Source organism: Pleurodeles waltl, chromosome 1_2, assembly GCF_031143425.1.
Source record: "Pleurodeles waltl isolate 20211129_DDA chromosome 1_2, aPleWal1.hap1.20221129, whole genome shotgun sequence".
Classification (NCBI taxonomy): domain Eukaryota; kingdom Metazoa; phylum Chordata; class Amphibia; order Caudata; family Salamandridae; genus Pleurodeles; species Pleurodeles waltl.
Window position 1 is genome coordinate 159,499,842 of NC_090437.1, and position 25,291 is coordinate 159,525,132.

At 42.8% G+C, this 25,291-nt stretch overlaps 1 protein-coding gene across 1 annotated transcript; it reads left to right on the forward strand.

Moving 5' to 3' along the window:
• Positions 1 to 24,727, forward strand: DCK (deoxycytidine kinase). Its single transcript, XM_069236868.1, has 7 exons — positions 1 to 728; positions 1,684 to 1,799; positions 9,170 to 9,363; positions 16,070 to 16,217; positions 20,730 to 20,845; positions 21,008 to 21,107; positions 22,049 to 24,727. Exons 1-7 carry the CDS (start codon positions 656 to 658, stop codon positions 22,073 to 22,075), a joined length of 774 nt encoding a protein of 257 aa, XP_069092969.1. The 5' UTR covers positions 1 to 655; the 3' UTR covers positions 22,076 to 24,727.
• The last annotated feature ends 564 nt before the right edge of the window (positions 24,728 to 25,291 follow it).

The following is a 25,291-nucleotide window of genomic DNA, read 5'->3' on the forward strand; positions in this document are numbered from 1 at the left end:
ATTATGTAATGTGTACATTGCACTGTAAAAGCTGCTAGGTCTCCGCTTCCTGACATCATCTAAATAATTATTGCTTTCTCCAACGATCTTGCAGGCGCTGGTCTACGTCAGCTTTTGAACCTTAACTCGTTGCTGGGCGCCAGGAGCAGTCGGACACAGCTTAGTGTTTGATTTCGTGTCCCTTTTTCCAGCATGAAGGGCAGGCTCTGGACGATCTATCTTAATTCTAAAATGCTCGGGGTACAGCAAAACACCCCAACGTGAGAACAAAGCCGATTTCATGGAGACGTGCTAGATTTAAGAGAACACCGGAACAGAGTCCCGTCGAATGGAGGTAAAGCTTAGAGGCACCCAGACGCAGTACAGAGGCACATCGACGGTGACAGAAACGGAGACAGGAAGCTTCCCCTGTCTTTGGTCTGTTCGTGACACTTCCAGAGAGAAGCGAACCAGGCACTCGCAGCCTCAGGGAGCCCTCGGTCTTGATCGGTGACACTGGTATATTGTTGCAAATCCAGGAAGAGGTGGTGGCGCGCGCGGGGTTTTTGCGTGACGTCACACCGCGGCAGGAAGCGGGGCCGGTGCGCGCCTAAATCAAACCGAGCTCAGCAGTAGGACCAGCAGCAAGCTGACAGTGACAGTTGCAGCCCGAGCCATGGCCACCCCTCCCAAAAGAAGATGCAGGGACACAGTGGAGCCCAAGAGGATCTCCGTGGAAGGCAATATTGGTGAGAATGAAAGATCGTTGCATTTGTACACTTGGGGGTGTGTAGGGGTTTATCAAGCGTTGTATAAGTGCTACAATACACTGTACCTCAGTTCGCATTCTGCTCTCATGCACTGTCTTCATTTCGCACACATCTTGCATTTCCACCCGTCTGTTAGGGCAAGAGACTGACGGCACCATATGTGCACATATTTTTGCATTACTTACTTATATTTACTACTTTCCCCTCAGATCATTTCACTGACGACCCTTGTATATCTTTCTTGTAGTTTTAATGAATAGGTGCTCTGACACAGTGATGCCGACTGAACTTGTACTATCAATTTAAACATATTGCAGTGTGCATAGAGCTTCTGTTTTATTCCATACCGTTTCTTAAAACCCAACGATTCTATTGATGTAAGTACACTCCACCACCCTCTTCACAGCAGAACTTCGTACACGTTCCCAAGCGTTACGTGTACCAGTGACCACCCCGTCCTCAAACGGCCCTGGACAGCACCTTGTACAAATCCTTTAAGGCTTGTGTGTATGCACTGCTGCTGAAGACAGTTGTCCTCAGTGCCACATATTATTAATGATGCTTTCATAGCCTTTGGGTCTCTGTCCTTTTAGGAGTTTTACGCCCAGATACTCGCTTTGGCAGCCTCCTTTTAGGGGTTTGGCGCCTACATTGATGTGATGTAATGTAATCCCGCACCTGTCGCAGTCCCTGGCACCTGGTGTGCGACGCCTCGTTTCATTGTTGCATTATTCATGGGCGGGTGCCCGGAGGAGGGGAAGCTTTGGCAACACTAATGCATCCGTTGTTGTCTAGCTCCCAAGCTCTAAGACTGAGACTGTGATACATGTCAGCCTGAGCAGGGAGGCTCTCAACCGTATGTGGCCTTCCAGCCCCTCGGTGATTTACCTCTTCAAAAAGCTTGTCTTCATTTTCTCTTGCTCCATTATTGCAGCCGCGGGGAAGTCGTCCTTCGTGCACCTCTTGAAGCAAGCCTGCGACGACTGGGATGTCGTTCCGGAGCCCATCGCCAGGTGGTGCAACGTGAAAACACACGAAGATGAGTTTGAGGTAGGAGGACGGAACGTCTTATGAAGTACACACTTTCGTCTTCCAGTTTATTTTTTCGTAGCTTGCACATCATCTATTTATTTGTGCTTATTTATAAATTGCGGACATTACACAGAGGTGCTAAAGCGCTCTACAGGACAGATATTTAGTTGCATGGAAGTTACAGCTCATTTAAACTAAACAATTAAACGGTTAAGAATACAACTAGCTAGATCATTACATAAAAACAGAATGTGCAAAAGTCGTAAGAGGTAGTTTACACTAGTGTTCAAAAAGTATATATATGTCCCTAAAGGGTTGAGGTTATGTGCAGAGTTTACAAAAGGTAAATATGAGGTAGTACACAGTCGTAGAAAGGTAGAGGTCAAACGGAGTCCTGAAGTTGATTACAGTGTTTCAGCTAAAATACGCATCTGAAGAGAAAGGCTTTCAGGTCCCTTTGAAGGTCGTCAGTGATGTAGTTGTGCGCAGGGTCTGGGGTAGCGAGTTCCAGATTCTGCTTGCACTTCCTGAGGATTGTGCCACCAGTCATTCTCTCTTAAAGGACGGGGTGTTCAATAGCATTGCTTCGGTTTTTCGAAGTGGTCTGGAGTCTCCTGATAGTTGAAGTTTGTCTGCCAGATAATGGGGAGTGGATGTGTGCAGGGCTTTATGGGTGATGCAGGCTGTCTTGTGCTTAATCATCGCTTCAGGTGGAAACCATCAGAGAGTGATCCGCATGGGGGTAATGTGATTATTTCTTTTGGCCCCATAGATGAATCGCGGTGCAGAGTGTAGAATTGCTTTCAAGGGGGTGAGATGGGTTTTAGGGAGACCATCAAAGTTACATGCTCTATTTTAAATGGCACCAGTGTATGGGCAAGATATTTAAGTTCTTGTTTTGGGATGTAACAGCTTATTCCCCACAGAAGATGTATTTGATAGCAAGCTTTTATTTTGGCTATGGTGCTGATTTGAGAATGTAAGTTGAGGCTTTTGTCTAGGATGACTCCCATAGATGTGGCACTTTTTGCCAATGATAGGTTTACTGTTGAGGATGTTGTGTATGTCCATCCAGGATTGCAGCAGAGGTATTGATTTCGAAGGGGAGATGAGAAGAAATTCAGTTTTAGAGGGCTTCAACTGTAGATTAAGTAAGGTCGGCCAGTCGTGAACAGAGTTTAGGGTGGTGGCGAGCATGGAGATACCGTCTTATTGAGAAGACCCTCATAAACATCTGTCCTTCAAAAGAAGTACTGGAAATAGGAGATTCCTCACTTTTTAAGAAGGACTCCAATGGCTCAATCTAAAAGGTGAATAAGGTTGAGACAATGATGGACCCATTGGGTACCCTTTAGCCCACCGTAATCGGTGAGGAGAGATGGTGATACATTTTTACTTGCTGCGACCTGCCCATGAGGAATGAAGCAAACAATTTCAGGACCGTGCCTTCAATGGCAATTCAATTTTGGAGTATGTCTAGGAGTGTGTGGTGGTTAACCGTGTCGAAGGCTGATGATAGGTCAAGAAGAATCAGGAAGCAAAGGTTGTCTGTGCCTAGAATTCAAAGAGCATCATGAGCAGACTGTAGTAGAGCGGTTTCTGTGCTGAACTAGTCAAGGTGATAGGTTAGTCAGCAACACCACTACTGGCACCATAGTGGATTCTACTGTTGAATTGAACTCCAGTAACAGCCGAATTTCACATGTCCACCCATGCCCCCATGGACACAGTATTTATTTAAAAAATTTTATATAGTGCGAACATTACCGGTCAGTGACAGCGCTTTACAGTAGACACGTCATTACAGTATGGCTATATCAGGGGTTCAGACATACATTTTATAGCTAATTATTCAACCCAGTGCAACGTGTTTTGTGCTTTAACAGTTGCCATTAAATTCTTTGACTTGGCCATCCAAAGATAAGACAGTTGCTGATGGTGTCAGATATTTGTGATAAAACGTTTGACTGGTCAGCAGTTGTATTGTTCTTGTTGGTTGTTAATAGTATTGAAGTTGTGCAGAGTGGGTCACCCCAACTGTGAATGAGTGAATTCTACATCACAAATAGAGCCTAAATATGACTATAGCGTGTCTCTGGTGGTCAAAGTGAATAAAGAAAAGTATTGGAACTGTGATTCTGAGTACAGTGGGGCGGTGTCAGCAAGTGTGGGGCAGAATCAGAGACATGGCTAAAAATAATATCTATTTTGTTAGCCTTTCACATACAGGTAACGCCATATAAAATATAATGCACGCACTTTAAATAAAAAAAAATGCAACTTAAATTTATCTGTAGGAAATGCATTTTTCTCATAGGAAAGCTCAGTTGGTTAATGCTGTCACTAGAGATGTCTTTGGATGTGACTGGGCGGCCACTGATTTCAATCTGCTCAGTGCACTGAGGAAATCCTATATGTATTTATGGTGCTGAGGTCCAACCCTGTAACAGAAATTACTTTGAATATGTGTCTTTAGTTTAAAAAATATATTACACATACTATATGTTTGCAGACTGTCGCAAACATAAATTGTATTGTATTGTAATCGTATTTTATATAGCCCTTACTACCCCTGACGAGGCGTCGAAGCGCTTTTCGATGAGTAGCACGCTACTCCAGAACCCAATAAGAATTAGTGACGGATTAGTATCGTTAAATAATGAGTACAGTTTTAGTATTATTATGAGTTAATTTGAGCCACGGATATGAGAGTTTGTTAGTAAGATTGACTGGAGTAATGGAGGGGTGGAGGAGGAAAGAAATCCAGAAGTGTTAATTGGGAGTATATCCTTCATTTACTCAACCCAAAGGCTTGGGATGAGTAAAGGGGGGCGGAGGGGGAAGAGTATGTGGAAGGGTTAGGGAGAGCATAGTAGCAGGGTGAGATGAATGCAGGAGAATTTAGTAGGGTTGTGTGGGAGGTCACAGAGGTAGAGTGAGGTTTGGTGAGATAGATGTGGAAGTGGAGGGAAGAGCTTAGGCAGAGATATTTAGGAGATGAAAGTGGTAGAAGGGATTTGGGATGAGTCAGAGTGAGAATGGAGGATAGTTTGATAGAGACATGACATAAGAGTGATGAGTAGATAAGTGTGATAAGATGAGAGCAGGAATTCATAGATATCTAGTATAACAACCCACCCAGGAGCCATGCAATGATCCACGAACATGGCAAGCACAGAAACAACATATACACATACATACACACACAGATATATATATATATATATATATATATATATATATATATATATATATATATATATATATATATATATATATATACACACACAAATACACACACATATGCACATACAATACATAATTAGAATCATGGGTACAAAATACTTAGTCAGACAGGTTTAAAGAGTGTGTGTGTATTTTATGGTTATGACATAGTAGCAATACATATTTTCCAAATAAACTATAAATAAATAGAAATATACATATAATGTGAAAAAAAATATTTATCCACATAGGCATATGCAGTTCATAGTTGTTTGAAAAAGGTGGTTATGAAGGAAAGAGCCAACTCTTGAGTAGTTTTCTGCAGACAAGAAAGTTATCTGTGGCTCTTATAGTTGGGGTAATGAATTCCATAGTTTGGCTGCTTGGACGGAGAAGGATGTACCACCTATAGTCTTTTTCTTGTATGGTGGTGTTCTAAGGCGGGGTGCCAATCTTGAGCGGAGGGTTCTTTGTTGGATGTATTTGGTAATTTTCTTTCTGATAAAAGCAGTCCTGTTCCATGTATAGCTTTGTGGGTGATACAAAGCAGCTTGAAAGTGCATCTTCTGGCAACGGGTAACCAGTGTAGTGCTCTCAAGGCAGGGGAGATGTGGGCTTGCGGCTTTATATGTAGTAGTAGCCTGGCTGCGGAATTTTGGATATGTTGTAGTTTTTTCATAACAGATAGAGATGATCCATGGTAGAGGTTATTGGCATAATCCAGTTTGGATAGTACAAGCGAGATAGTAGCTTGCACCTTGTGTGGAAATCCGAGGTGGGGGAAGATGCGTCGTAAAGTCTTTAAGGTGATGAAGCTTGTGCGTGCTAATTTGTCTACTTGGGCATTCATAGTTAACTTGGAATCCATGGTGATTCCTAGGTTGTTAACTTCCTTGGATAATTGAGGAGGTGGTCAGAGATCGTCAGGCCAGACGCACAGAGGGTCATAATTTTTCCAGTCACCACATATGAGTATTTCTGTTTTGGAGGTATTTAGTTTGAGATGGCTCCAGGTCATCCACTGATCAACGGCTCTGAGGCAACTGAAGATTTGTGAGTTTTCAATGTTTTTGTGGCCTTCTAATTTAAGTAGTATTTGTGTGTCATCTGCATAGTTGTAGCATGTGAGATGGAAATCATTGATCAGTTCTGGTAAAGATATCATGTAGATGTTGAAAAGCAAAGGTGAGATGATTGACCCTTGGGGGACCCCTGCTTTTGTGAGGTAGGGTTCGGACGAGAAGGGGGGCGAGTGGATGATATTCACTCTCTTTTGAAGATAGGAAGTAATCCAGTCGAGAGCAATCCCTTGTATGCCGGCTTCGTGGAGTCTTTGAGTTAGGGTGTCATGGTCAACTGTATCAAAGGCAGCTGAGAGGTCCAAGAGAAGTAGTGCAGCAACTCCATTTTGGTCGACTGTGGTTTTAAGATCGTCCCAGATTGCCATGAGTGCCGATTCAGTGCTTCTTCCTGGGCGGAATCCAGTTTGGAAGTCTGAAAGTATAGAATTGTCTTCAATGAATTGTGACATCTGGGCGAATGCTGCTCTTTCTATCAATTTGCCCAGGAAAGGTCCATTTGTGATTGGTCTGTAGTTGTTGGAGTCTTGCGGGTCTAGGTTTGTTTTCTTTAATAAAGGTCGTATGTATGCCTTTTAGGTCTGCAGGAAAAGTTCCTGAAGTTAAAAAGTTGTTGATGATTCTTCTTACAGGTGTGGCAGCAGAAGTTCTTGAAGATTTGTGGTGGGCCAGGGTCAGAAGGGTAACCAGAAGGTCTGCTTGCTTTGACCAAATCCATAAATTCATCCTGGGATATTTGTTTGAAGGACTGTAGAGGTTGGGATGGTTTATTCTTAAAGGGTATTTTAGGAAAGGGGTTGGTGCTGATGGTTTTCTTCTGTTTAAATAGGAGTCCAATGTGTCTGCCTTGGTTGTGTAGTGAGTTGCCAATTTGTTTGTGAAATCTTGAGTGGTGGGATGACTTCCTTCCATGCATGTAGGTTTTCGAAATTCATTGAGAATTTTATAAAATTCCTTGGTTGTAGATTGAGCATTTTGAATTCTGTCTGAGTAGTATCTTTTTTTAGTTTTTTTGATTGATGATTTGTATATCCTGTTAAGTTTGTGTAGCTGCAGTTTGTCTTGACTGTTTGTTTTGAGCCAGGTCCGCTGCAACTTTCTGATTTGTTGCTTTATCTTTTTAAGTTCTGTGTTTCTCCAAGGTGTTGGTTGCTATTTAAATGTTTACAGTGCTTTAAAAAATTATGTTTTTGACGAGACCCTGACTGTTCCTAGTGTGGACATTTTATAGGCTTCCATTAAAAGGTCGAAGTCCATGTTCCTTCAGTTAGTCTTTAGTGGCACCCACACAGCCTTTGGATTTGTTGATTAACCAATTGCGCACATTTCCCTTTCTTTCAGGTAGCAGGCGCATTGGAGAAGCAGCTTGTTTCTTCTCCAGCCACCTCTACCTTCTCTCCCTCCCCTTTCAACCATCAGATACTCAAGTGGTTCAGGAATTGTTTTTTTTTTTCTTTTCTTTTAGTATAAAAGTATTGGGAAATGTTTTGATCAAATTAATAAAGCCTGGTAACATCATCCCCTTACCCACTACGAGCTCTGCATGTGCCACTCTGCAAGCCAACACACGTAAATACACATTATTTAATGGTCTAAAACATGTATTTGGAAGCCAGGTTGTCTCTCCAGTAGTGTAATAATTGCAAATGGTAAGCATAGTAGTCCTACGTAGTAAGAGCATACATTGAATTTTTTGGCGCTTCATACACGCTTCATGCCAGTATCCCACTTCTGTGATTCCATACAGGGTGATGGAAAGCCGTGACTTCACTTAGTGAGGGTTGACATTTGGGGCAGAAATCTGACCTTCACCTAAAAGCTGGCAGCTCTCCCAGGTGTAGAAGAATGGTACGGGTTTCTACACTAGCTTACCGCTTGGAATGCAGTGCAGTTGGCTCCAACATTTCCACACCAATCTAAAACCATAGCAACATTATCTCACAAAGCACTGCAGAAAGTTTATTGGGTTGTGCGGCCACAAGGCCATCTCTACAGTTACCTTTTATGTTAAAGTATCCCTATGCAACTTACATAGGTGGCCTTAGCACAATAGTGTCTTTCCGGGCCCCTCTGACTGCCTGCAAGTCGTAACATCAATTGTTACTATAGAGTTTTTAAATACAATTTATTGGGCAGTCAGTTATGCACGTTATATACATTTATTGTTAGGCATAGGTGCTGGACTATAAGTGCCTCTAACCATAGTTTATGTTGCCCCACTCATATTTTTTGCATTACTGTGTTACCCTGGTGGGTTGCAACATTTTCTCACTCTTCTGTTCCCATCTGCCGGTTAACAAATGAATGCATGAGTTGATTAGAGGAAATGTTGCTCTGTGAGCCCCCTCTCCTACCTGGAAAGCCCAAGTGGCACACCTTCATCAAGCTCAAAATCATAGTTCACCAAAGAGCACATTTTCAGTCAGAACAGTGCACCTCTTTCAGTGAAAAAAACATACAAAAAACCGACACCAGCCAAGCCGTGAACTATTTTTAGTTAGAGGGGTGGGTTCCACCTGTCCCAAAGGCACAGTCAGTGTCTGGTCCTCCCAACTGTCCAAGATGATCATCACAATGAAGCAACAGATGTACCGGTGCCATAATTGGCTAGTACCTTGATTTAGATGCATTAACAGTACACAGTGTTTCTACCACAGCTGCATACACATTTCTGAAGCTGGCAAGAACATTTTCAGCTGTTCACTCTGGCTCACAAGAATTTTCTACCTTTAGCTGATTGGTAATGTGATGCTGCTTGGTAAGATTCTGTTAGAAGCACAGATCTGGGACTTCAAAGTGTGCAAGTCTGAATGTTCCACATAGGCTTTATGTGGAATTTGTAGTTATTTGACTATTTTTTTACTTTGATTTTTTTTTTGCATCCTGGCTTTGGTGATTGTGTAACTTCCTTTGTAAAGCACCCTATTGCAAGTCGCCAAACAGTAATTGATAAGCTAATGTGGTTCCAGACATAGTCCAAAGTTTTCCTTTTTTAATTTTCTGTGCACAGCCCATACGTTTTTAATGCTACTTATGTAGTCATTTAATTATCCCCATTTTGTTTTGTTTTGGTTTTCCCTCTAGGAGTTGACAACCTCCCAGAAGAGTGGGGGAAATTTGTTGCAAATGATGTACGAGAAGCCAGATCGGTGGTCGTTTACGTTTCAGGCTTATGCGTGCCTGAGCAGAATCCGGGCTCAGCTCAATGCCTTCAATGGAAAGATTAAAGATGCGGAAAAGCCTGTGCTGTTCTTTGAACGATCGGTTTATAGTGATCGGTGAGTTTAACATTTGGGTTTGTTGCGTTTGATTTTGTGGGTGGTTATTCACTTGGAGACTTGAAGGGTTATGTATTATCGTTTTCTGTTTCCGTATTTTCAGAGTTCTGGAAAGATTGAAGAGTTTGGAATCGGTAGGCTTTATCTCTGGCCTATTTCAACACTGTTGAGCTCTCAACTCCTTTTATTGATGCATACATCTCAAAAGTTACAGACTCCTGTCTCGGCTGACCAAGCCTATGTTACAATCCCTCTAATTTATTTGAGAACTTCCTTGGTAAAATAAACTTTCAGGAATCTGAGTTGCCAACCCATTTGTCTTGACTCACCGGAGTTAAATGGCTAACTTCTTACTCCAGTGGTTTTGTGTGCTTCTGTAATAGCTTCTTTTTATGACCAGGAAGTCACAGATGCCCCATGGTTAACCACCAGCTCATCAAACTGGTACCTTTCTGCGCAGCACGTCCATCACTGACCAGGCCTGAGACCAACTCTTTGGCTTAGAGGTCGTGAGACCCCCCCAGCTGTATTTATTTCACACACAAACAATTTTTTGTACATCAAAAATTTGCAGAGTAACCACATCATTTAAATATTGTCTACAAGTGAAAACACCTAACCTTAACAAAGATTCTAGTACGTGGGAATCACCTAACCATAACTAGTTTGTTCCTTGCAACCAGCAACATAACCGTCCCTAAGTAAGATCACGACTGGTTCCGTAACCCTTCCTCTTAAACCCCCCCATCCAAAGGATGGGACACTCCTTATGGGAGGTCCCCACCTTCCCTCTCCCGTATCAGGAGTTCTTGTGCAGGGGGGACAGTTGCCCTTACTATCCCTATCGTGGGCACCCCTACACCCAAGTTCCTTGTCTCCCAAAAGGCCTGTGTTAGTTTTCGCCAAATGCGCCTGCACGGGTGGTTGACAAGTAAGGACCGTGTGTCAGGGACCGTCGTCACACAACTGCAACCTTGTTCCAACTTGCTTCCAGTACCCTTTTGCGGGTCCAGTGATGCTCATGTTGTTTTTGTTATAAAAGGGACCCGAAGTGTCCCCACCAATCATGACCTCACCTGCCACAGGCCAACATAGTTACCCTACTGTCCGCCCCCCCCCCCCCCCCCCCCTTGCTTTGTGCCTTGACCTAACCAGGCCTGCAAGTTCATTTAATTACCTTCTTGCAAAGCAATAAGTGTACACCGTCTTGTAAGAAAAAACGCTCATCCTTGAGGCATAGATGATAAACTGGGTGTGTTCAATAACTTACAAACCTTACTGTTTAGCCATTTTGCTGACTCATTGATGGTCTCACTGACTTACCACCTTTCCAATTCAACTGCTGGACAATGTTGGACCATGCTATTATGTCCTCTGGAACTTCTTTGAGAGCCAACCTGTTTCAGGGACAATCAGTTCAAATAAGGTGTTTTGTGCTAGCTGGCCAAGCCATTGCCTCCCCAATGTAGGATTTACCACCCCTAGAAGCAGAAGCCCCTGCGACAGCATTCTGTCCAACCCAGTTCTTAAGTTGACCAAGTGGAGCCCTCCTTGACCATAAGAGGTCAGCTGATATTCAGTCTTCTTTGACTGCATTGTGTAGTCACCTGCAGAGCAAAATGACCTCTGCACGCCTCACGTAAGAGTCGCAACACCAGCGCTTCTGTAACACCACTTGCTCTCTCCCTGGCAGAAGGCAATAAAATATTCAGCATCCTTATCAACTTATCGTGTCCCCCACCTGCTTTGACAGGAGGATACTGTAAAGGATGGGGAAAAAAATGCCAAAAGGTTACAACCTGTACAGTCTCACCTAGTGCTTTTAGCAGTCAGATTTCCAATTGTCCATTGTTTGAACTGCTTGCCTGCCACCCTTGTACCTGCTGACGCTGTGGCTGCTGCAATCCGAAATGAATACCAGTTATACTCTGACGGATCGAACCCTGCTGATGTCAGGGTCCTTCTAAGCACCTAGGCAAATTGGAATTTTGTGAGTGTCTTCTCATCCTCGTAAACCAAAAGGGGACCTACATCCTTCTGTGCCCGGTGTGCCATAAAAATCTCCAAATTCCCTGGCGGACATCACTCATTCCTTGGGACCCTGTGCAGCAGTATGTGGTCCCCTCATCCATTTTGCTGGTCTTAGAGCAGGTAATGGTGACCACCAAGGAGTCATTTTGCCATTGAATATCCACTAACTGCAAACCCCGATGTCTGCCTTTCTTACTCTTTGTCACTAGTTCCCCCCAACCTTAGTGCCACATAGAATGCCACAGAGAAAGCTGTCCTGATAAGGAGAACATCCGCTGGTAACCTGCACACCTTCTTAAGGCTGCCCATGATCCTAGCCAGTTTGAACATGTCTGTGGGGTGCCTGGAATCCTACCTGCATCCCTCCAACCACCAGCAGTGCTTCAGTGCCCTTTGTACCAGGAAAATGTTTGTCCCATCTGCGTGTCCTAGCATCTTTGCCAAAAAGGAAATTGCCGCATTGTGCCTCCAAGCATATGACACCGGTCATCCTTCCCCTATCAAGGCTTCCAGAAATGGAATTACCGACTTGGACGAAAACAATTCTCCAACTCCCCCTTGCTTTCTAGAAACCTGCGATATGTGTAAAATTCCTCATCCTAGGTGCTAAGCAGGCAGCCACAAGGTCTGATAGCCTGGGGCACCAAGCCGCTGTAGCTTGTCTGGGAATGGTGAGGAGAGGTCCGTTGCTTCTGGGTGGTGGTACCTGAAGGTCCAACTTAAAACAAGACAGAGCATCTGCTGCATTGTTCAATACGCCAGGCACATGTTTGGATTTAAAACTGACAGCCTCAAACACAGCAGTATGATTTCCTTCAACAGCCTCAAGAACATCTTCCACTTGGCGGCTTTCTGGTTAATGTATCCCTCTACACTCATGTTATCTGACCAGTGATTGATTGTGGAACTGCTCTGGCCAGATTATGAGGGCCACCAAAATGGAGAAAAGCTCCAAGAAACCAATGTTTGCCATCAACCTAGACTCAACCCACTCTCTTGGGTCACCGTTGGGCACACCAAGATGCACACAGGATGGTGCCAAAACCCATGCTGCCTGCAGAATTTGCAAAGAATCCTAACTCCCTATTGGGCTTTGCGGGGCTTGGCAATACCACTGACCCATTGAAATCCCTCAGAAATGCCTCACAGATTCTCATGTACTGCCGGACTTCACTTGACAACCTAGTATGATGGTGTCTCAACTTCTGGCCAGACATGGCCTGCGTAATTGACATGGAAAATAGGCGGCCCAAGTATATTACGTGTAGGGCAAAATTCTAGTGCCCCATCACCACCAATAACTGATGCAATGTCACTTTCATGGCCCCAGACATTCCTCCAATGCCCTTGTAAATGCCTTGTCTTTCTGCTGGGAAAGTGTGGACATGTCTGCCTTGGAGTCCAATTCTGTCCCAAGGAATTCAATTGTAGCTAGTCCACACATTTGCCTGTGCTAGCGATACTCCAAAGATTCCCAACAGTTCCTCGAAAGCTTCTAAAGCCTTTCTACGTTCCGTTGTGCCTGAAGACCCAGAAACAAGAACTCATCCAGATAATGCAGAACCCACTGCCCACTGGTGCCCTGATCTCTGCCAGAACACACTTTCCAAGAAAGTGTAAGCCTCTCGAAGGTTTCCACAGGAGACCGAACGGGCCATTGGCTTCCATATGTCAAAATAGAAAGCACCCCCAAATTGAAAACCCAGTAAACAGAAATCATCTGGGTGCACCTGTAGCAGCCTAAAGGGGGATTCTTTATCCCCTTTTGCTGACAGTGCCCCAGCTCCTGGGGCATTGCGTTTGTATTATCTAACGAGGCGTACGTGACTGAGCAAAGTGCCCCATCAATAGCCTCATTGACTGGCTGACAAGTTATAGATCAAGTGGTACGCCCCTGGATCTTTCTTTGGGACTACACCTAAGGGGGAACACAAAAAATTCACACGCAGGATGGAATCGAATTCTTTCTCAATCTTATTCCTGGCAATGCTAGGATTAGCCCCCAGCCGGGATTCTGAAACTAATTCTAAAACCCTCGTTCAATGACTGTGCCGCCTCTGTAAGCAATCATCCGTGTCACCATTGCCTGCTAATTAACCTTGGAAGGGGCACTGACCAGTAGGTGCTGTTCATTCCTGCTTTTTGCGACCCCCCTATCCTTTGACTTTTTAAAACACGTTCACTCTGAATGTGAGGGCAGGCCACCTTCAATAGCCAAGGCAACATTGTAGCTAAGTTCGTGACTAAGTCCCGTTGTCCTGCGCCACCTGCTCGCGTGACCCCAGTCCCTATGCAACTACTGCTATTCTGAACAATGCTGTTCTCTGCAGGCACCATCGCTGCGGCAAACTACCCTGACCTTCAATGTCACCTACGTTGCGCACTGGCACAATCTCGGGGATAACACATGCCCCCTGGCCCATTCACTACCTGCTTCCGTCCCCTACCATTGAAGCAACCCCTGGCTTCCTAGGCCTCTCCGCCGGAGCTGATGGCTCTAAAGGCTGCCCCCGCTCCCGCCAGCGTGCATCAACTGCTTCTGTAATCTACCACACCTGTAAGGACCCAACCTCTAAAGCTACTTGTTATTTATCTGTTCCATCGACTCCCTGCCTTGTTAGTGGCGGAGACAGTTACAGATGGCTGGGGCGGTGCATGTGATGGGACACTATACAAACATTTGGAATCCAAATATAAAACTTGTATTTTTAAACCAGATGTACTTACTCCAAATCATTCTCGTTCGACAATAGTTTTCAAATTTAGCTCCAATTACAAACGTAGATGTCTCTACCTTATTTTATATATTAATGTTTGTTTATATGTATATACGGATGTCTAATGTATATGTTATTGCTTAAGCCCAGTGTGGCTGACTGGTGAGAAGCTTCAAAGTTGGCCTCGCATGGCAATTTAGACTTCACTGGCCAGTGTCACTTTATTGGGGAACATCAAGAAAAGGTATGAGGGCTTCTGAGAAGGTTATGGTACTGTGTAATATTGTTGTCAGAATTTCATCTTACATCAATATAGTATCCTAAATACCATTTACAAAAATATTGTCTCTTTGAAGCTAATTATACCAAATCTACATGGAATGGGAGAATGTTTTTGTAAATAGTATGAAGAATATAATATTTATGTCAGTAATATTAAAGACCCATTATTTATGTCAAATTGCATTTCCCAAGATTATACGCTGACACATAACCCATAGTACGTGTAAGCATTGTCGTTTGGGGTTTTCAGGGAGTCAATCTCACCTACAGGAAAATGCAAACTCCTGTTGGGAGGTTCTAAGTGAAGAACTGGAATATATATCCAGTTTACCAAATCCAGGGTCTGGTCTCTTTCCCACTATTAGGTCCCCGGATACCAAACATATTTTTGCAGATAATCTGAATTCAACTCTAAATACGTATATTGCAAGTATAGACTCACAATATTGTTGTGACTACTTGCCTGTTTCGGGCAGAGGTGTTGCTATGATTTCTGAGGCTCTGACAGAAAGGGAATGTCGATCCTGCTCCTCAAGCTGCTTTGTGAAGAACTTTCCTGAGCAGCAGCCCACCATTGTAGCAGATGGTGTCAGGACAGAGTAGTGAGGCAGGGGGATGGGGGTGGCAGGGATGGACAGCACAAACACAAGAAAACAACATAAAAGAACTTACCTGCTGTATCGACGCTCTTCTGCTCCTCTCCACTGCAGCAAAAGCTCTCAAATTCCAATCCAGATTCTGCTGTCAGCATGAGAGTAGCAATGGGTTTGGCTTAAGTGCTCTGGCTTTGCTCTCCCAGAGAGACTGGGAGTCTGTCTGCTGTCTCCAACCCGGCAACACAGCTTGGGTTGGAGACAGCTCAGTGCTCATGTTGGTTTGGCGCTCCTGAGACGGCCAACCAAACCCACATGCGCATTGATAGCAGTGCACACCACTCCCCCTCCGTCCCCATCACCGCAGTGGCCCTGCCCCCAAGACTTGGACTGGCCCTTAGCACTTGAAAAATAAAACAGCAATAAATCTGTTTTATTTTACAACATTTTGGGGGGGGGGTGAGGGGTTCGACGTTCCTCTGCCATAGCGGAGCAGGCGTCGATGGCCCGCCCACTCCCCACCTCCCAGCCAGCCACAAGCACCTCTTACACAGCTCATAAAGGTGTGACCCATACTGCGTATGCCAAGCACTGGCTAACTCGTGGAATAAGGTAAATGGATGCTGTACCCGCTGAATGTTAATGTGAAGCAATGGATGAAGGAAACAGAATCCATATTGGATTGCAAGTGTTAATATATTGTGTTTAAAGTAAGATGATCTAATAGAGGCTTTTTCAGAAGAATTGCAGCAACGTAAGTATGGATTTCCAGTGATTTCCTCATAGATGTCAAAAGAAGAGAAAAGATAGTTAAGTGAACGCTGCAACATGACATGAAGTGTGTGTGTGTGTGTATGTTAACCTTGGTTAAAATGTTTAGAGCCCATCGAAAATACAGGAATTTCCTCTAACAATGCAAAGAATGGCAGATTAAACTTGAAAATTATGTTTCTATAATGTAAGTAAGTACTGTTGGTCTGTATATTCGGCATTATGTGTGTGAAACCTATGTATACCCATAACAAGTCACTTATTTTCTATAGCCAAAAATAATCAAAGCAATTTATTTTGTGCTCCTTTTAGGTACATTTTTGCGTCTAATTCGTATGAGGGTGACTCCATGAATGAAACTGAATGGACAGTGTATCAAGACTGGCATGAGTGGATGAACAATCAGTTTGGTTCAGCCCTTGAACTGAATGGAATAATTTATCTCCGCGCAAGCCCAGAGGTGAAGAAACATGTTGTCATGGGACATAACAGCTAAACACAGCAACTTGAAATTTTGAAAACATAATTGTGGCCTCCATTAGGATGTCATTATTGCATCCCGTATTGGCTTAAACTAAAACTCACCAAATTTGAACAGAACATTATAAGTCACAATAAGTTTGGTGAATGCAGGTTAAACGGGTTGCTTAGCATGGATATAATGCTCCTCCCGAGCTTGCCTTTGCCTAAATATATGTGGGGTTTTGGGTACTTTAGTAGTTGCAACACACATTCTTGTGCACATCTTATTCCCATTTAAAATCCTGAATTTTATCTATATACTGACTTTATTTGTGGCCTGTAACCCAAGCTGATTTGAGAACAGGACATTGGTTTGGGAACTGTACTGAAAAATACTTTCATTGAATTTCATAGGTTAATTTTCTTACGGCAGATGAGTTCTTCTGCCAAAGGGGTTTTGTTTTAGTGTATGGAAGAAAAAACACACAGTAGGACTTGCACTTGTATACTATGTAAATGAAACCTCCACTTTTACTTGGTTTTTGTTTCACCTGGTCGGTTTGTTTAGAAGCTGTACCCGCTCCACTGAGCATGGTGAATGAACATAAGCAAACTCATTTATTTTTTCTACTGCTAGTTGATGATGTGAGTGTAACAGGTGAAAAGGCTTTACTCTCACCCTTAAACTGGGGCTTGATGACTCTGATCACTTTGGAAAAGACTGAATAATATTAACTAGGTAAGGTGCACTTGGAATAGCGTGTGGTTTATAATTGATGAACTCAGTATTAATCTAGTGTCTCCACGTTGCCATTACATGAACCCTTGTTCCTCAAGTGTTGCACTGGTCCATGTAAGCCCAATGGATACGGTGATTGTTTGTTAAACAGTGGTCCACACTAACGAATTTGGGTGCTACATTCACCCATTACACTTTTACCCAGGCAGCTGAAAATGTACCAGCTAAAGTGTTCTGCTGGCCTCAAAAACAGTTATTTACAAATGATAAATTTGCTGCTTTCACACACTTCTCAGAGTATGTCCTCGCAATACACCCTTATAAATGACATCTATGTCTAACAGTCCTAGTTCTCGTTTTGGGAGTATAAATATAGAATATTTCTATATAAATACTTAATTCATTCTCCATTATTTTGGTGAATGAATTACTCCAAAAATATTTATTTTCCCTGGAGGACTTTGAAGGCACCGTATTTGTTTCAAGTGCAGATTTCATACACTTTCTATATGCTCTGAATTGTTTTTTTTCATTTAGCACTCCATACTCTCAGTCACACTTGACATTTTCTTATTCACTTATTCAAGAGATTCATTATGGTAAATCCAATTCTTCAGTGCTGTTCATGGTTGCAATTCCTAGAGCGTCATTCACATTTCTAGCTAACTTGGGAACTTGCATCCACAGCTCCCAATAATGGAGGGGGAGTTAAGTTCACAGAAAGTCTTTTTTAAGTCCATAAGCCCTGGGGCCTCTTTCAGGAATAGTTCAAGAGAAGCCTGGGTAATTTGTGAACTGTATGTCATCTAAGGGGCTAAATTGTAGTAAGGATTTTACCCAGGCTACTCATAATACTGTAATATCATGGCCTTCGCCCCTTGTGGCCTACACTTGCATTTTTCTATTCTCCAGCGTCCATCTTTCATTTCTTCTTTAAACTGACACTTTCCCTTCACCCCAATACTACATTACGTTGCTGACATCAGCGGAACTCAGCACTCACTGTCTCTAGAATCTACAGCACGGCAGTGATCACATGAAATCTGTCCCACAACAGAGATGTACACAAGTAACACTGAACGATCTAATCCTTTTTAATAATAGGATAGACTGTGGTTTGAGATTACTTCCTGCTGTAGCATTTACCCTTCTCGCATTCGCACATAAAACTAATTTCCTGTTGCATTGGGTTTCTTAACATAGATGAGCAGTATCCTGTAATTGTACCGAAGAGCATCATAATATTTTTGATTCGGGAATACTAAATTCATAGGAGTCCGTTCCACAATTATTAAGAATAGAGCACATCATAATCAACCACTTGCGAAGCTTAATGCAGCCAACTGAACCTTGGAGTCCTCTTTTCAGTCTTTGGTACAAGTGGGAAGAATGCCCAGCCCTTTGAGCTCTCCTCACAGGTTATAACCGCATGTGCAGTCCTTCTGCCTATCACGTCCAGCAGTGTTCTGAAGAGGGTGCTAGCCTGAGGGTGGAGAAACTCCTGGCCACTCCCTAACCAATGGTGAAGATTCAGAGGGTTGACCCTAACTGCATTTGCAGCACCTCCTGTGCCCCTGTGTGTTTTTCTGTAAGTTATTCCACAGTACCCCTCTCTACCTAAAACCAACATGGCAAAACATTTATTTCCCCTTTGCAGAGCTCCTTATGCCCACCCACATTAGTGGCTATGATGATGCGCAAACCATCCCTTGTTGTCAGTCTAAACCGGTTCTGGGGGGTGGCTTCTCTCCCACTGGGACTGGGGCCTGACTGTCTAGCAGGACAATGCAGAGGGAAGGCCCAGGTGTAAGCCACATCTGCCTGTGACAAGGTAGGCATCCATTGAAGTTATTTTGGTTTGTGGGCACAGCCCAGATGGTCCTCTTGTCAGTGGAAGGGCAAACCCTCCAACTTAGTCTTAGTTCTGGGAGCCACTTCACACCTAATCAAGGAGCCATTCAGCTCCTGGATAACACTGAAAACTGGCAGAAAGGCACATTAGGTTCAAGGAAAAAATAATGTTTTTATAAGAGTCATTTTCAAGCTAGCAATATAAAATTCGACTTGACTGTTGGATTTTAAATTACTATTAAAATGAGTCCTTGAACCATGTTTTTAGCTACTGGCAGACGTTAAGTATTGTAAGGTGTTATAAAGTAACGCAGTGCTTTTCTATTGTAGAGACAGCCTTTTCACAGTGAAAAACAGCTTTGGAGGTGCTTCACTGTCCTACCTTTTTAAATACCTGGCACTCCTCCCTGTGGGCATTTAGGGATTATCCTAGGGGTGACTTAGAAGTATCAAAAGGGAAGGTTAGGGCTTGCAAAAGGCTTACTTTGCTAGGTCGAATTGACAGTTTTAAAGTGGAGGGACAGGCCTGGAGACATGCTTTGGTTGTCACTTTAGTTGTGGCCCAATATGTGTTGCAGTCCACTAGTGACATTTAACTTACAGGTCATGGGTGCATTTTCAACCACATATTAGGGACCTGTGAGTAAGTTAAATATGTCAATTATTTGTATGCCAATTTGATATGTTGTTAGGGATCAGAGCACAAACACTGGCCATTGAATAGTAGTGTCTTGGTTTTTAGAGTAAAAAGAACAGCAGCAAAATCTAGCAAATAAATGGCACTGACCACGCAAAAAGGATCTTTTTTCTGAAGGCATCATCAAACAAAGAATTGTTTTAGAATGCCTGCTGTTGGTGATCGTCAGCAATGCAGAAGTGGGCAAGAAAACTGTTTTTTTCCCCCTCTTCATTAGATGGACCCTTTAATGTTCTTCATTTTTACAATCCAAATTAAAGGAGAAGTGTGAAGCGATTGCAGTATAGGATTGGGCTGATTCAGTGTGATCCACTTACATATTTCTTCAGTGTGTATTGAACAGGTCTTTTGGTGGCGAGTATTCCATCTGTTAAATGTTGAACAGATCGCCCCAGAGCAGGTAGACTGAGCCGTCCAGTCATTGAGCAAAAATAAAGTGCCAAGCTGCGGTGTGCTTTGTATTCATTGCTATATTTACTTCAAGTCAAACTGCATGGCAGAATTATTCATTCACTTCCTTAAGTCGCAGTAGTCACTAAAATCGTGATGCAATTGCTTGCCCTATTCCTTGTTTTACCGGATGAGGACTCCACGTTATGTTCAACCCATGAAGCAATACCACCCCGTAATTGTGATGCAATAGTTTGTCATGGTAATCCCAAATTGGTTTGATAGAATCCCATAGATAACAGATAAATCTGGATGTATGAAGAGTAGGCGGACGGGCGTGGTTGGCCTGCGCACTCCTGTCCCTGCAGTGAGTGATTAGTTTATAGATAGGTTAGTGTTCCCACCAAGACAAGTAGATGGGGCTACAGCCTGCATAAATGTTAAGAGGAGAATGCAGGCTTACAAGCCTATTTTGCAAAGGTTCTTATGACAGAATAAATACTTTGCAAATCGGGAAACGAGTTCTGCTGTAGTTTTAGATCAGAACTGTCCCTCTCTACATCTGGTTGACAGCCATTAATGGGGACGGTGCTTTTGAGACCAAGTGTAGAGAGATTGTTGTGTGCCCTTCTTGGGTCCCAAACTGGCACACCATAGGAAAAAGAGAACAAGAAGAAGCTTACAGCGCCCCCACCCTTGTCATTTCACTGTTGCTAAATTATAGAACCCCCTCCAGTGTCTTTGGCAATCAGATACTTTGTAAGTTTGATAAGGTTTTTTGTGATACATTATTAAATGCATATCCTAACCACCTGTGTTTGCTTTTCTATAAGGCATGCATGAGCAGAATTTACACCCGAGGGCGGGATGAGGAGCAGGGAATCCCCATTGAGTACTTGGAGAAGCTGCACTATAAGCACGAGTGCTGGTTGAATCACAGGACGCTGAGGTAAGCGCCAGGTGCATCTTAGTTCCATTTCCTCTCAAGTTTGCTATTTATTCATTAGTGACGTCTTTTTTTCAGCAGGAGTGTAATAAAACAAGATCCAACATGTTGTGGTTTCAATATCAAATATCACCAAATGACATTTCTCTTCTTTGCCCCTCGCAGGACAGACTTTGACTATTTGCAAGACTTGCCCATCCTAACGTTGGATGTCAATGAAGATTTCAGAGCGGACAAAGAGAGATCGGAGACTTTGATAGAAAAGGTATTTTAACTCGGTGGGCACAGAGGCATACATATACTTCCATCATATTTTCCATAATTGCAAGCTATGTGAAAATGGCCCCACTTAGCATTTGTCTTCGATTCCACTACGACTAATCTTTACAGAGCTTATCATCAAAATGCCCAAAAATGTTTTCCCCCCATTCTCTGACCATTCGTAGCTTGACATTCCCAGGAAGCTACACTGTTCTCCAGTCAGCCACGATGTTGGCGGCGACCACGCTGCAGGTGGTAACATCACCCCGGCTAAGCTGCCCTCAACAGTTTAACTAGCTTTGAGCTCTGGAGCGGCGCGCTACCCGCTACCAGGCGCTACTCCTTCCGGTAGACCCTGTGCCTCCTTCTCCCAGTACCTTTAGCCTCAACTCAACTCACACGACGGCCATTCACCTGCGATTTCTTACCTTCCCAGAAAACTGCAGGTACATGCCCGTCCAAAGCGGACACTGCACATGTGCTCTTCATTGCTGGACAGAAGCAGGTAAAACACACACCGCAGACGCTGTGTGTATATGTAACCTCGTGGGTTTTAAACAGCGTTTTATTTTGCAATTGTGAATCGTTGGTCAGTGAGTGCCCCCCGGATCCTAATGGGTGTCTTTTAAAGAACGGCCAATGCAGAGCTGCAGAAAGTAATTTGAAAATTCCACAAAAAGTTGATTTCTAAAGTGGCTGCTCTGGGTGTTTTATTCTGAATATATTGCGCGCCTGGGCAAGTAAAATTATTTTCCGTAATGTGGATCAGGTTGCCTTGTTGCTCATTGGGCTGCGCCCAGTCTGTCAATCCCTGGTGGCTTTTGCATGTTCACTAAATATTAGTTTGCTGATCTTGGTTATCCTTAGGGTAGCCACAGGATTAGTGATGGAAAGAGATGTTCTTTTCAGGAAAAACTTATCCATGTGTCTCTTTTCCTTTTGCAGGTCAAGGAATTTATAAGCACCCTGTAAGCATGAAAAAGGGCAGTGAACATTTCTTTTTAAGAGGCCAACATGATCGGGGCTTGCGGAATGAAGTAATTTTTCTGGCTTTGATGAACTTGATACTTTTGCACTGCAGCCCTTGAATTTTAAAGAATTACTGTATTTATTGTTGATGCATAGGTGAACGAGATGATCTTTGAGTGCCTGAAAGGCTGAATCCACCCCTTTTGCTGGATTTCGTCTTCTGCTAAGTATGTATCTTTGATGTTTCTCAGAAGTTGGTTTGGTTGTTTTTGACTTACTCGAAAGTTATTTCCTAAAACTAGGGAGCCTTATTTTTGTATATTGCAAACGTTTCATATATGAGAGAGTTCATAGATTTACAGTTTTTTTTTTATCCAAACGATTTTGAATTCCCTTCTTCAGACTATGCATTTACACGTTTTGGAGATGTTGCCCTAATTATGTACCTCTCCCAAAATCACCTCATCCCCGTCTTCATGCACTGGTCTTACCTCTTGTCTCATCCAAAACTCGCATGGCCATAGTTGTACAGACCGTAGGGCAGCAGGTGCTCAGTATGTATGAGGTGCTACCATTGTACCCTTCATGTTGAGTGGGTCCACCATCGGATTTAATTAGGTTTTTTCACCTAAGCTAAACAGTGGTGCTCACTAGTGCTTGAATTGCAATGCTAAGGAAATCGTCATCTGTAGGTATTAAAAAGTATGTCAGCGACATCACACGGATGATTACCAACAGTGAAACACCTGCAGTTCTCGCACGTCTTCACGAGAAGTCTGTTCATGAGAGTATGTTGAAAATGAGATTGGGTCCATTGCGCAAAGATTGTGCTGGGTGTAGGCTTTACTTTTGTAGTACTCAGTGCTTGCTATTGAACTCCAAGAGTAGTCCATACTTACTCCTTCAATTCAATAGTAATCCAAGAGCATTGCAATAGTAGTCAGAGTAAAATATTTGACTAGGGCTCCCTGATCTTTAGATTGCCCTGCACTTAGATCTGGCCTTTAACTTGAATCCGCTATTGCTCAAATAAAATGAGTTTCTAAATTACAATCTGCAGGACCAACCACTTTAGAGAAAAGACAGTGGTGTTTGTCTAGCTCGGAATCTCAAACCATCACCAACAATAGGCAGTCTAAAATGTTCCTTTGTTTGAACTCAGCTGGGCCTTTGAAATGCGCTGTAACGTCACTGGGCAGACAGTACCTGTAAATGCACGTTCACCAAAATTTAGGCTTCCTGGTGCTATGTTTGGATACCCAGGGTCACTTTTTGGGACGCTCCTGTGGTGCTAAGCACGGCGCTGTATTCACAAGGTGGCATTAAGCCACTTTTTGTAGCTTAACGTCACCTTGTAAATACTGCCCTTTCCCAGGCAGCACGCGCGTGGAAGGGGCGTGCTGTGGGTGTTGCTTTGGGCGTGCCACAGCAACACCCATTGCATTTTAATGCTGTCTCAGTTTTATGAAATTGTTTTATACCTGAGGCAGTGCAAAAATCTAATGCCACCCCCAGGGGTGGCGTTAGCAGGGCGCAACAAGGAGGATTACTTTTATTCCTCCTAATGTTTTGCTTTTTCTATTTGTGCTGCATTTTGCAGGACCATAGAAAGAGCAAAATGCCAGAAATGAGTGTTTATGTTGGGAAGGTGTCCGTTCCTGCACATAAACAATCAATTGAAAATGACGCTTTGGCACTTCTGTGTGTGCTGCATTTTGCAGCACTCACTGAAGTGCCAAAGCGCCACTAGTGATTGTTTATGTGCAGGAAGGGACACCTTCCTGCACATAAATAACCACAACCCTCAATGTTGGCAGCTAAATTTAGCGCTAGCGCAGGGGGAAATGCAGGGGTGCGCCATATTCACTTAAATACGGCACATCCCTGCGTTTCTAAAGTGACGCAGCGTGGCACTGCCAAATTTGGCGCAGCACTGCGCTGCGCCACGTTTCCTTAAATCTGGCCCTTAGTTACGTGATACAAACAACCTACATCATACGTGAACTTTCTTTTTAAGCGCATACCAAAGGGCCAATTATTATCAATTTTTGTGTTGTAGAATCCTTTATCATTGCATAGTCAATTTTTCATTTTATTTAATTACCCAATACTGTGTATAAGTATCCAAGTTTTTTTTTTATACCAATTTTGGTTTTATAGTCTTCTCTCAATTCGACTAGCCATACATTTTGACATAAACATGAACCTGTATAGCTAGCCATAAAACTGTGGCACTATGGCAAAAAAAAAAAGCACTTATAGATGAGAATATGGTTTACAACTTGTCTCCAGAAACAGTTGTAGTCTGTCTGAAAATATTTATTAAGGTCTTTAGTTATTCTTTTAAAGATAACTCATTTAAAGATTTGTGTTTCATATTCTTTTTTTACTCGTGGTATTTTATTGCTTGCATTTAAAAACGTGGATTCTTGTGTGATAATTCGAGACATGTGGTTCAGGACTACATCTTCATTATTAAAGGTTACCTGTATTCGTGGATCTCAGATGTTTCAAAATGTTAATACACATTTTATTGAAGTAGTAATTACGCTTTCATGTTGTTGACCTAAATGCATATGCTATGTGTTTTTTTCTTCTGCTTTCTATTAAAAACCTTCACACTCAGCCAGATGATGAAAAGGAATTAAAGCTTCATTTACCTTGGTTTGCTTATTTCTGTAGCACATAAATGGAAGGCATCAAGTAACTTGGACAGCAGTAAAAGTGGTTTGGCCACAGTATAAATGCACTGACCGATGGAAATTTAATTGAAAGTAGAATTTGAAACTTAATCTTTTTTTCTAATGTGACTAGCTAAATATTTCCTATTCAGTGTGTTTGATGTTTAGTGTATTTTTTATTTTTGTACATGTTTATGCTTAAGGTACAAGGCGCATTGCTCAATCTTTTTGTTTATTTGTACACTTATTTATTTGGACAGTAATATCAAATGATCATGTCCGAAGTATGTTCAATAACAAATATATTGTTCTGTGATCAGAACGTTTGTACAAATAAACTATGTGGTTCGAACTTAAAAAGAAAAAAAAACTTTTTGTTGAATTTACTTTAAACATTTATATGCATAAGATTTTTTGTTTACACAGGAGTGCATTGCACTTGAGGGTGAACGCATACCATTGTACGTATGGTCCTGTATAACCAATCTATCTGCCTTCTTTCAAAATGTTAATGGAGGAGAACATTATTTGATAATGG